This window comes from Peromyscus californicus, unplaced genomic scaffold (assembly GCF_007827085.1).
Source record: "Peromyscus californicus insignis strain IS unplaced genomic scaffold, ASM782708v3 Scaffold_14__1_contigs__length_90479793_seg_2, whole genome shotgun sequence".
Classification (NCBI taxonomy): Eukaryota; Metazoa; Chordata; class Mammalia; order Rodentia; family Cricetidae; genus Peromyscus; species Peromyscus californicus.
The window spans coordinates 64,711,476-64,724,736 of NW_026294436.1; the positions used below are offsets into that span (position 1 = coordinate 64,711,476).

The 13,261-nt window shown below is 37.9% G+C and overlaps 1 protein-coding gene across 1 annotated transcript in view; it reads left to right on the plus strand.

Annotated features, from left to right (window-relative positions):
* The window catches only part of Cdc42bpa (CDC42 binding protein kinase alpha), a 218,551-nt gene that overhangs the window by 157,361 nt on the left and 47,929 nt on the right, over window positions 1-13,261 (plus strand). The window contains 6 exon segments of the mRNA XM_052737792.1: window positions 1,478-1,602; window positions 3,513-3,618; window positions 4,018-4,166; window positions 7,003-7,094; window positions 10,592-10,668; window positions 11,603-11,650. Coding sequence (XP_052593752.1) covers window positions 1,478-1,602; window positions 3,513-3,618; window positions 4,018-4,166; window positions 7,003-7,094; window positions 10,592-10,668; window positions 11,603-11,650 — 597 coding nt within the window.

The following is a 13,261-nucleotide window of genomic DNA, read 5'->3' on the forward strand; positions in this document are numbered from 1 at the left end:
CACCTTCCCCCCACCCCCACCCCCCATTCCCATCTCCTCCAGGGCAAAGCCTTCCCCACAGACTGAGATCAACCTGGTAGACTCAGTCCAGGTAGGTCCAGTCCCCTCCTCCCAGGCCGAGCCAAGCAATCCTGCATAGGCCCCAGGTTTCAAACAGCCAACTCATGCAATGAGCACAGGACCCGGTCCCACTGCCTGGATGCCTCCCAAACAGATCAAGCCAATCAACTGTCTCACCCATTCAGAGGGCCTGATCCAGTGGGGACCCCTCAGCCATTGGTTCATAGTTCATGTGTTTCCATTCATTTGGCTATTTGTCCCTGTGCTTTATCCAACCTTGGTCTCAACAATTCTCGTTCATATAAACCCTCCTCATTCTCGCTAATTGGACTCCCAGAGATCCACCCAGGGCCTAGAAGTCTCTCACTGAACCTGGAGGGAGTCACTGCTTTGGCTAGATGGCCAGTGAGCAGCAGTGGTCCTCTTACTCCACCCCTGTGCTGGGGTTACAGACACCAGGTGCACCCGGCCACACCTGGCCTTTTCACATGTGTGCTGAGGCCCAGAACTCAGGTCCTCATGCTGGCACAACAAAGATTTATTGACGAGCCATCTCCCCAGACCCAAGTTTATTAAATTTAGGTACAAAGTGTTTATATTTAAAATGAAAGAGCATCATTATAAAGTAATATATTTTACAGAGAAGTTTATATGATTAAAATACATTTTTTTTCCTGGAGAACAAATGACAAGAGATTGCTGTTGAGGTGCAGTAGTCATGAACTTGGGTGTTGGGCTCATGAGAATTCACTTACAGCATCCATTTTTTTACTGTTAAGTACGTTATCTATTTTATTTCATTTTCTCTGTTCTTTTGGACTGCTATTCATTTGTGCACAATTTCCTTTTATTTTGTTATAACCTTTATTTTTATTTTATGTGCATGGATGTTTTGCCTGCCTGCATGTCTGTGTATCATATGCACACAGTGCTGATGGAGGTCAGAAAAGGGGGTCATATCCCCTGGGTCACAGGTCACATATCCCCGGCTGCTCTTCTGGAGGATCTGGGTTTGAATCCTAGCACCCACATGGTGACTCAAAAAAATCATTTTTGTATGTGGTTGTGATTCTTTATAAAATTTTTTAAAGTTAACATGGCGATTGCAGAAAAAGGAGGTTGGGGGCGCGGAGAAGGAAGAGAGGTTGTTATCTGGGGATTGGGTGATGTTTTTTCAAGTAGATGAAGAATATTCATAATTACAACCAGTTTCATGTAAAGTGTGAAGAAAACCAAAAAAAGCAGGAAAATTCAAAGTGCTCATTATTCCCAAATTCTGTCTTCAGTGTAGGGTGGAATAATAAAAAGACATACACTTTTAGTGGAAGATTATGCGTTATTAGATGGAACAACAGGTGTGTAAATCCTGGGAAGTCCTGTTGCTAAAAACCACTCATGCCTTCACACTGCCTTCCAGCTGACCACACTGTATGAGAACTTAAGTGTACGCAACCAGCACTTAGAAGAAGAGGTCAAGGATCTAGCAGACAAGAAAGAATCAGTTGCTCACTGGGAAGCCCAAATCACAGAGATAATCCAGTGGTGAGTGCTCTTCCAGACATGCTGCTGGGGGGGGCTGTGCTGCTGGGGGAACGTGGGCTGTGAGAAGTCCTAACACCCTTCCTCTTCTTTGTGTGTGTGGAAAGTAAGTTACTTTACACTTTACAAGAATGGGAAAGGTAAGCCTTTAAAGAAGTCAAGAAACACATCCACTTGCTTTTGATATTCTTTTCTAAGGTCAAAACTGCATATTTATGACTACTTTAAGCAACTCATAGCCTGAGAAAATGTAGAAGGTGAACAATACTGTGTTTGCAAGTATATCAGTTCAGGCATGGCATTTTTAAAACCTTAAGAGACTGCGGCTTAGCCTCACACACAATTTCCTCTGCTCTCGGGACTAATTTTGATTATTTGGCCTGTGAATTTTGTCGTCTTGATTCACTACATGCTTATAAAAATCTGCATATTTTATACTGTGTGGAGAAAGCGGGATCCAGTGAAGACTTTTATTTCCTAATAACTTTTGTATTTATTTAAATCTTTACCCTTTTAACTTTATGTCAGAATAAATAGTTCCTTTATGTATCTACAGACCAGTTAATTATTTATTGAAGATTTTAATTTCCTGTTATTAATTTTTAGTTTAATCAGTTTTCAATTTCCCTTTTCAAATTCCTAACATCCTTTTTAAATCAAACGTGAATAAAATGTATTAAGTAACTTTACTCTGATAACCCAAATATGTCTATAATGACCTAACTGTAGAGCTCTTCTGGTAACTAATGCTTGCAGATGTGCTCAGATTGTAGAAATTTACTCTGTTACCAAAAAATACAACTGTTAGTTCATTAATGCTTAATTTATATCCACATCATTGGGTTTACATTTCTAAAGAGAACCATTTTAACATTTAGCCAAATTGATCATGGATCTGTAAATAACAAAAGATAGAGCTGAAAAATTGCTTTATTAACTGATTTTTCTAAAACCTGTTATTCTAGACCACCTCTCTGTTTTCCAGTGAATAGGAGAATGGGAAGTGATCCTGATGAAGAAAGCAATCTGTATTCATTCATTCATTCATTCATTCATTCAGTAACTCATTCATTCAAAAGACAGTTCTCATCATATACTCAAGGCTGACCTCAAATTCTTGGTCTTCCAGAAGAAAAGAGTAGCATCATCTAAACACTGCAGAAAAATAACTGCCAACTTAGGATGCTCAATACAAAGTACTGTGAAGAAACATAAATGAAATAGACTTAAATGTCACAATGAAGCATTATGGTACATTTGTTTATTGGCCCATGATTCAGTTTGAAATAACTAGAAATTTCAACAGTAGGAAATTGGTTTTTTAAAAAAATGTGTGTGCATGTGCACACATGTGTAAGCTAGAGGTCAACTTTGGGTTGACTTCTTCCTCAGTCACTGTACCTTCTTTTTAAATTTGCAATTTAACAAATTTTCTATCTAAAATCAATGGTTTTTATCAGCTGCATAACCATAAGATGGTAACTAGAAACTGGACTTGAACTTAAGATTTATCCTTTATTCTTTCATTATTATTAATATTAATCATTATTGTTAATATTAATACTTTTAGAAAACAGGAGTGTTTTGTTATAGCATAACCCTCATTTCTGCAGAATATTGTACTTTAAATTTCCTAAATCCAATTTACATCAGCTTTAAAGAAAGTATGCATGTTTTTTGTGAGATAAAATGTCAGAATCCACATAAGGAGAAATCTTAGTAGTCTTCAGAAAGCCTCACACTTGTTCAATGTGAGATCTAAAGAGTTATCATTTGTGGTCCAGGGTGATTGAAAGGGTTCTTTAAGTATCTAGGGTTTGGGACTTAGTTCTCAGTGAAACTTTAGCTTACATACAACACTCAAGTTTTCTGTCTTTGACTTTGTACTTCATGTCCATCTGTGTGTGTTCCAGGGTGAGTGACGAAAAGGATGCGCGAGGCTATCTTCAGGCCTTAGCTTCTAAAATGACAGAAGAATTAGAAGCATTGAGAAATTCCAGCTTGGGGACACGAGCAACAGTAAGCTCTGCCGCCTTACCTGGACGCTCACCTCTTCAGAGAGCAGGAAGCACACAATAGATCTAACGACCCAGGCTTTCACTTGCTGCAGGAGTTGTCATGAGAAATAAGTTAGTTTAGGTCTTTTCCAGTTTTAGAAAATATAAAACGTCACTGTTAGCTGTTATTTTATAGCTAGCCATTATTGAAGGAGCTGAGAAGAAAAACCAGTTACTTATTTTCATTTATACATATTTACTGTTATTTCTGGATTTGATGAAAATTGCATTTTCACAAATTGCTTGCCAGTTCCACTCAGTTTCAGTGATATAAAGTAGCTTCTAGATTCACTTGTATTATGAAATTTAAATGTTCAGAATAAAGTAGGAAGAACTAAAGCATAATCATATTATTCTATAGGATATGCCCTGGAAAATGCGTCGTTTTGCAAAACTGGACATGTCAGCTAGACTGGAGTTACAGTCAGCTCTGGATGCAGAAATAAGAGCTAAGCAGGCCATCCAGGAAGAGCTAAATAAAGTTAAAGCATCTAACATCATAACAGAATGGTAAGGACCAATAATTTAGTCCTATTACAATAGTTTATAAGTTTGTTGAAAGTATTTGGAACAAAGTTGCATGTTTAGCTGCCTACCTTCTGTTTTGTATTTATTTTTTAAACAAAAAGTGATGACCACATGGTTGGGAATACTAGTAAGTAGTACAGTTCTTCCTGCATGCCCAGACCTGCGTCTGACCCCAGCTCTGCCCCCAACCAACAAAAGTGATGAGCAGGTTTGGAGAGATGCTCAGTTAGTAAAGTTCATACCTTGTGAGCGTGAAGACCTGACGTTTGATCTCTGATCCCCACATTTTAAAAAAAAAAAAAAAAAAAAAAAAAAAAAAAAAAAAAAAAAGCTGCCTGGAGGGATGGCTCAGAGGTTAAGAGCACTGACTCTTCTTCCAGAGGTCCTGAGTTCAATTCCCAGCAACCACATGGTGGCTCACAACCATCTGTAATGAGATCTGGTGCCCTCTTCTGGCCTGCAGCATACATGCAGACAGAATACTGTATATATAGTAAATAAATAAATCTTTAAAAAATGTTTAAAAAAAAAAAAAAAGCTGGAGCCATGGCATCTGCCTGTAATCCCAGAATCCCAAGGCTGGAAAGGCAGGGACAGGAGGGCTCCCATGGCTCACTAGACACCTGGCCAGATCACTGCACTCCAAAATCAGTGAGAAACTTTGTCTCTGAGACTAGGGTGAAAAGCTGTTGAGGAAGACACTTGGTGCTGACCTCTGCCCTTCACATTCGTGCAGGCACCCAATCACATACACACAAAGTGCACACATACACACATATGTACACAGAGTGCACACATACACCCAGACACATACACACAAATGCACACAAGTGCACACACACCCAGTCACATACACACACACCCAGACACATACACACATGCACACAAAGTGCACACACAAAGTGCACACACACACACACCCAGTCACATGCACACAAATGCACACACACCCAGACACATACACACAATGCACACAAAGTGCACACACACACACAGACACATACACACAAATGCACACACACACACACCCAGTCACATACACACAAATTCACACAAAGTGCACACACACCCAGACATATACACACAAAAACACACAAAGTGCACATACACACCCAGTCACATACACACAAATTCACACAAAGCGCACACCCCCCCAGACAAATGCACACAAAGTGGTGGCCAGAAAAAGGTGTGCAAATTTGAAAAGGAAAAGATGTAATTCTAGTGAAAGTCTCACACAGCCTTGTTTTCTTTAGGCTTATCCATAGATGGTTTATTATTTTTAAATAATATTTCACTCTTTATTTTTCTCCTTATTTGTAAAGTTTAGTTGGCTCAAATTTTATTCTATTAAATCTGAAATACTCTCACATTCTGTATAGAGTACAACTTCACTGTCAGAACAGAATACAAACATCTGAAAATTGCAGCCTCCGCCATAGAGCTTTTACAAATGGTCATTTTATTGATGTTAAGTTTTTTGGGGGGGCGTTGTTTGGTTTTTAGGGAGGTTGTTTGGTTTGGTTTTTTCGAGATGTTAAGTTTTGTAATGATGAAATAATTATGAAATAATTATTTTCCAGGCTCCTTTATTTATTTAAAATAAGCAAACTTCTAGTATCCAGGGCAGTTAGCTAGTAAACATACCTGTCAATTCTTGTCACAACAGCAGCAAATTCTATTACAGATACAGAAATGATAAAGTGAAAAATTGTAATTGGACTAGATATAAAGATGGTTCAAAAATAAGTCACAGGACTGGAGAGATGGCTCAGTAATTGAGCATTCTTAATGGTTTTGCAGGGCACAAAGTTTTGATTTTTCAGCAACCAGATCAGGCACCTCACAACTGCCTGTGACTAGTTCCATAGGATGCAAACACTCTGGCCTTCTTAGGGAATTTGTGTGCATGTGGTATACATAAACTCATACAGGCACAGATGCATACTTGTGGATAAAGATAGATAAATCTTTGAAAAAACCAGTTAGTGGGTAACAGTAAGTTCACATTAAAAATGAAACTGTAAATTAAAAAATCCATCTGGCTCAAAAATATCAAAACTTCCAAAAGCATGAGAAGAAACACAGGGCTACAAATTTGGTTTTAAGTGGCATGATGCCTTGAGACTTAAGCTGAAGTTATTATTTTCTTATCCAAGGACTCCTGTTGAATTATGACCTTTTTGTTGTAAATGTGCAGGCACAAATTAAATATGTTTTACTTAAATATGCTTATGAAGCATTGAAAGAGAAATTTTTCTGGAGAATATGAAGTAAACCTTGTATAAAGAACTACTGGATGTCATTTTCAGTAGTGTAATTTGAATAAGTGTTATCTTTTTCTTCCTTTACCCAGGACACTCTAACATTTGTTCATAGTGGAGAGCTGAGTCAGAGTGAAAGCTAGAAACTCATGTGTATGCTCTAGTTACATGGTGCTACGTGAACAAGGTCTTACAGCATAATGTTGTCCAATTGAATACTTTAGCTCAGGGTCAGCGAGCTCTTTCTATAAAGGCCCATGCAGACGACTCCTCTGCTCAGCTCTGTGGTCCCAGCACAGCAGCAGCTCTCCTGTCCTTACGTTTTCCCACGCTGCACATGCCAGTCGAGTCCTCTCTCCTGACTGCATCTCAGCCCTGGCTGCCATCTTCTTCACAGAAATGAACGCGTCTGTATAATAGCAGGTGGCAGGCTGCATTTGTCTTGCATGCAGTAGTTTACGGTCTTCTACTTTAGCCTCACAGACATTTCAACCAAATAAACTGACCTACACAAAATGAATTAATGACTGTTTTCCTTTTCTCGCTTATTTAAGTAAACTGAAAGATTCAGAGAAGAAGAACTTGGAACTGCTGTCCGAAATTGAGCAGCTGATAAAGGACACTGAAGAGCTTAGATCTGAAAAGGGTATGAGAATGTGTTTGTGTCAGGACTTGCTGTTCTGAATGTCCTTTATTTCGTGAGAGCCAGCTTACTGTGTAGATGGAGAATTCCTTACATTAGCAACCATACATGCATGGAAACACCACACATGCACACACACACACGCACAGACACACTCATGTGTACACATATATGCACACATGCACTCGCACGCATGCAGACTACTGAGCTACTATGTATTAATTAATATACACTAGATTAAGAATTTTTAGTTATGGAAGTGACCACTTTGCCATAAATTTGACTGTTATATCAGGGTTACAAAGTATTTCATGAGTAACTTTTGAGATTGGGATTAAAGCATTTTGTGATGTATTTATAATGTTCTCCCATGTCATCATGTGAGGTAGTCACTTTAGCAGTGGTGATATACATTAGCATCAGAACTTAGTGAGGAAACTTGAAAAGAGCTTGTTTTGGAGACAGTCTTGCTGAGTAGTTCGTGGTGTCCTTGAATTTAGAATCCTCTTGCTCCTTCCCTAAGTGCTGGAACTACTTTATTAAAACTTTTCGTGAGCCTGCAATCTACAAAATCGTATGGGTACCGGATGGATGGTCAGGAACCATATAAAATAACTAAAGCTAACTAAATCACTATTAATTGTTTCAGTAATGAAGAATGAGTTGGGTGTTGGTTGTGTTTTCCAGTCTGATGATTACATTCCTTGTCCTCAGTGATTTCCAAGATCTTCTTAGCATTTTCTTGAGAACTTTCATTTTTCTTTCCACATGGAATTAGCTCAGAGTGTGTCATAACCCTATGATATTAGCTTCTTATGCAGTTTTTCCATAATGTGAACATTAAGAGGGTGATGATTTAGTAAAAAATAAACTCAGAATGTGACTTATTTTAGTAAAGGGTCATTTTATATGGAATTATCCAAAATCCATTTTTCTGACCAAGGCTATCATCAATTACTGGATTAATTGATTGACTCTATATTTGGCTAAGGGTTACTCTGTCATTTCCTATCTCCAGAACACAGAGAGGGATAAAACTGGTTGAGTCTCTATGCCCACTTATACTCTGAAGAACAGAGTAATCACATAAGGCACTACAGTACTTGATGTTACATTTTTGTTTGTTGTTGATTGACTTTCTTGATGAACAAAAGTGAATTGGAACTCACAATAAAAGGATAAGCCATCCTGATAAAATGATAATGCTTGATTTTAATTCATGAACAGTGGAGTAGAGGCATATTAAGGAAGAAAAACATTATATAACACGTGTGTGGCCTTGTGGTCCTAAAAGCAAATCAACAAGAATGACCTGTGCCAAATAAAACTGACACATCATGCCGGGCAGTGGTGGCGCACGCCTTTAATCCCAGCACTCGGGAGGCAGAGGCAGGCGGATCTTTGTGAGTTCGAGGCCAGCCTGGTCTACAGAGCGAGATCCAGGAAAGGTGCAAAGCTACACAGAGAAACCCTGTCTCGAAAAACAAAACAAAACAACAACAAAAAAAACCTGACACATCAAATTGACTTTGTTATTTTTAGATTATATCTAAACTTAAAAATAAAAGATTTTTTAAGTTTATAGCACATTGCTTTACAAAAATATCTTAAAGGCTATTTTATTCAGAATACTGCAAAATAAAATTTCTTTATGTTGCAACTTAATATAATGTGCTTTCTAAATACGTTTACAAAATAAGGGCAAAGATTTCTTTACTATTTTACCCCCAGTATCTAGGACAGTATCTGCTACAAAATAGGCTCTTTTAAAGAGGCATCTATTTGTGTGTGTGGAGGGGGCAGGTGTGCATGCCATGGCACACATACAGAGGTGAGAGAACAGCTCTTAGGAGTTAGTTCCCTCTCACTGTGTGGGTCTTGGGGATTGAACTCAGGTCTTCGGGCTTGGCAGCAAGAGCCTTAGCTGCAGAACCAGTTCAGCAATCGTAGTAGACTCATAATAAATATTTGTTTACTAAATAAATTCCTGAACTGCCTATTTGAGAACTTTGATATATTAAAATAATATTAAGAAGCACATTGTAAACCAGTGATGGGGAGGTGACTCGCTGGGTAAACCAGTGATGGGGAGGTGACTCACTGGGTAAAATGCTCACTCTGCAAGCACGAGGACCTGAGTTCAGATTCTGAGCCCCACACTCCCATCATCCGGGGGCAGCGTATCCCTGTGACCTCAGCACTGGAGACGAAGGGAAACCCTGGGGTTCACTGACCAGCCCTTCTGACCAGATGTGAACTCTCAAAACAAAGTGGAGACCAGTAAAGCAAGACAACTGACCTCGGACCTCTAAGTGCACACAGCTATAGATCAGAGAATACCTGCCTGCGCTAAAGGGCACTGCGGGGAGAAGCACAAACCAGTTGATAACTCTTCAGGGTAGAAAAGTCAAAGTTGTGTAATAGGAGCTAGAAAGATGGCTCAGCGGTTCAGAGCACTGGCTGCTTTGCTAGAGGACTAGGTTTGCTCCAGCACCCACATGGTGGCTCACAACATTCTGTAACTCCAGCTCCGGGGTTCTCACGCCCTCTTCTGGCCTCTGGGGGCACTGCATGCATGTGGTGCACAGACACACATGAAGGAAAACACAGACACAAAATGTCAAACATTTCTAAATTGTGTGAGGGGCTATTTCTGCTTTATCTTCTCTAGTGTGGATCATCATTTTTATCTTTGAGAATTGTTTTGAGATTATGTATTCAAACTTACTATCACAGCCAAAAGGTATATATTCATTTTTTTTAAATCACCTGAGAAAAACTGAATGTTGGATTCTTCATTCTTTCGTAAGCTAATACCTGAGATGGGAAATTAAGTATACTTATTTTATCACTGTGTTATTTATAAAATAGATATATTTCGTAAATTCTGAAAAGATTATTTTTTAAAAAGTATTTCAAAAGAGGAACCTTGTTTGGGTGGTAAATGAGTTTAGAAAGACAGGCTTCTAGTTTTTTTTTCAAATTACCTAAAAAATTATATTTTATTTTATTATGATATATTAGATCAGTGGTTCTCAATCTTCCTAATGCTGCAACCCTTTAATATGGTTCCTCATGTTGTGGTAACTCCCAGCCATAAAATTATTTCATTGCTACTTCATGACTATAATTTTGCTACTGTTATGAATCATAATGTAAATATCTGATGTGTTGGATATCTGATATGCAACCCCTGTAAAAAGGACCATTAGACTTCTGAATAGGTTGTGACCCTCAGGTTGAGAACCACTGTACTAGATGGAGAAAGAATTGGTTAACGATTGACTCAGAGGACTATCATGGGAACTAGTCTAACTTAACTGTTGAGTCTAGGAAACACTACTGTATCTTGTTCTTTTTTAACTGTGTGCAGTTAATACAAGAAGCCTGGAAACCGTAGTTTTATTTTTAAATGCTTGAATAGATTGAGACAGGAATGGTTACCCATGAAAATGAGTTTGACTTGCTCTACTTTAAAAGTAGTCGCTGCTGTCTTCCAGGTATAGAGCACCAAGACTCACAGCATTCTTTCTTGGCATTTTTGAATACGCCTACCGATGCTCTGGATCAATTTGAAGTAAGTGGCTGCTCTGAGTTCCTTCTGGTCTACTTAAAACAATTCACTCTGCTATCTAAAATTGACTTGCATAAGAGAACCTAGACTCATATAAATAAGTGAATAGAAACATGTAAGGGAGGGATATGTCTGCATTCTTATGGAAAGTATGACCACACTTGTATATAATAAAAACATCTCAGACAGTCTGAAACCTATAGTTGTTATTAGACCTAAAGCAGGTTCAGCCCCTAAGAACCGGAGAAAGCATGAGTGCTCACAGTAGCTCACTGCTGGCTCTCGTTCCTGGTCAGTTCCTTTTTAAGAAGTATGCTAAGGATACTGCCTTTTGATAAAAGTGCTAACCTACACTCTTGTTAGATGTACTCTGAAATAGTGGTTATGTAGGGTTATGTAGCTCTTTGTCATTCTTTATTATTTAAACATTCTGCTGCAAAAAGGTCAGTATAGTATCAAAGTATGTTTTATGCCAGAAAATGTAACTTATTGGTTATCCCCTTGTTTAGCAGTTAGAAATCCAGAATCTCTGTGCTACGCTAAGTGCTGGAAATACGGCCGTAACACAGTGGACAGGGTTCCCTCTCAAATCGCCTGTGTTCCAGCAGGAAGACATAGAGGCAGAGATTCTGATGACCTGTTTCAGTTGTTATTTTCAGAAGTGTACTGTTAATTTAATAATCAGTGGTTTCCTGAGAGCTTTCATTTTGTTACTTTGGGTACAGTAGCTGAATTTCATCCCTTTGGGGAAGGAAGACTCATCCTTTGGAAAGTAACCCTAGGTTCCTTGACAACAGTGACTGCTTTTCTCATTGATTTATTTGAACAAATGTCATTTGCCTTTCAATTGTTTTACAAAATTTTGATTTATTATTTGTTTGTATTAAATTGCTTCATCCATATTTTCTATTTTTTTATTGCTGAATTCGTTAAATAGGATTCCTTTTCTTCTTCCTCATCCTCACTGATTGATTTTTTGGATGACGTAAGTCTTTAATTTTCAAACCAATGCATCCTTCAATAAAAAAGATCAGTGAATTGATTTGAAGAATTTGCCTAGTAATGCAGTTTTAGAAATATCACTTGGAAATTTATGTGAGCTAAATGCTTCATTCTTATCTTAAATATAATAGTTTATCATTATTAAATGTAGTAAAGTAAGAAACACTTTTAAAACTGCTTTGGCCTTTGGCGAATCTCTGTTTCCATTCTTTGCAAGAAAGACTAGAATGCTTACTTAAATATTGTCACTATTTGTAAGGAATTGTTCATTTTTGGTTTTCATGGTTTCTGTTTTACTTTCTCCTTTTCTTTTTAGCATCTTGCTGTTTCTGTGTTGGTTTAAAATAAATCTCTGGTGGAGAAATCAGAAAAGTGACATTTAAAAAGTGAAATTCTTGCCGGGCGGTGGTGGCGCACGCCTTTAATCCCAGCACTCGGGAGGCAGAGCCAGGCGGATCTCTGTGAGTTCGAGGCCAGCCTGGTCTCCAAAGCGAATTCCAGGAAAGGCGCAAAGCTACACAGAGAAACCCTGTCTCGAAAAAGAAAAAAAAAAAAAAAAAAAAAGTGAAATTCTTGTAGTTTTGTCATAACACAGTAAGACTATAATCAATTTTAATGCAGACAGATTTCTAATGTGGAAAGTGATTTTAAATTAACATGTGCACTCTATAGCCCATCAGTTAGATGCACTAGCATATTCTGTCTGAATTAATTCTGTAGATTTAATAATTTAGAACTTTGTAGTAAATGTGTCATATGTTCGTTTTCTACCTACACTGCCCGTCACATACATTTTCTGTTTCACATTAGATGACTCAGTAATCCTTGACATAGAATTTTGTATCCTGTTGAACATGAGCACTTTCCAGAAATTAAAATATGAAAGAGTTTAAATGCAAATAATAAGTATTTTTAATTGAGGGGAAATTCATTAAATGTTTTATTCTTAATATTTTGTTAAAGTACAATATTATATTCAGAAGATGATTTCAGCATAATTTTCTACTGAAAAAAATTCTTGATATAATTTTTTTCAAATTACTGAACAACAGAGACTTTTTGGTATGTTTGGAAATATACCAAAACCTGTTTCCTTCCTAAATGGAAATTTTTGTTGTTGTTTCTAAAACAATAAATTATGCTGGGTGATTCTATAATATAATTGAAAGATAATTGTCTTAAAAAATGTGACATTACGTGTTGCAGTCTGCTGTTTGATATGTTAAAACAAGGTAGTATTTTTATTATTCACATTAGAAAGAGTGAAGAAAACGTTTGAGTAAATTCGGAGTTCTTTTTACTAATAATCTGTTTTCACATTTCCTTTACAAACTCTTGCCTCCATCCTTTTCTTTCCCATAAGCACTCGGATAGTAAACCTAAGGACAGTGTGTATTTCAGCAAACGAATGAACTCCTCTCCATGGAGATCTGTGAAGAGTCCCCTCTGCCAGGCTCCTGCTCTCAGGAGCACTCTGAGATTGCCCCTCCGTATGTAATGACAGTGCACCCACGTCATGGCCATTTCCCCTTCTTCTTTTTCCTTCTGATTCTTCAGTCACTGTACACAGCATAAACTCATCTTGGATGTAGAG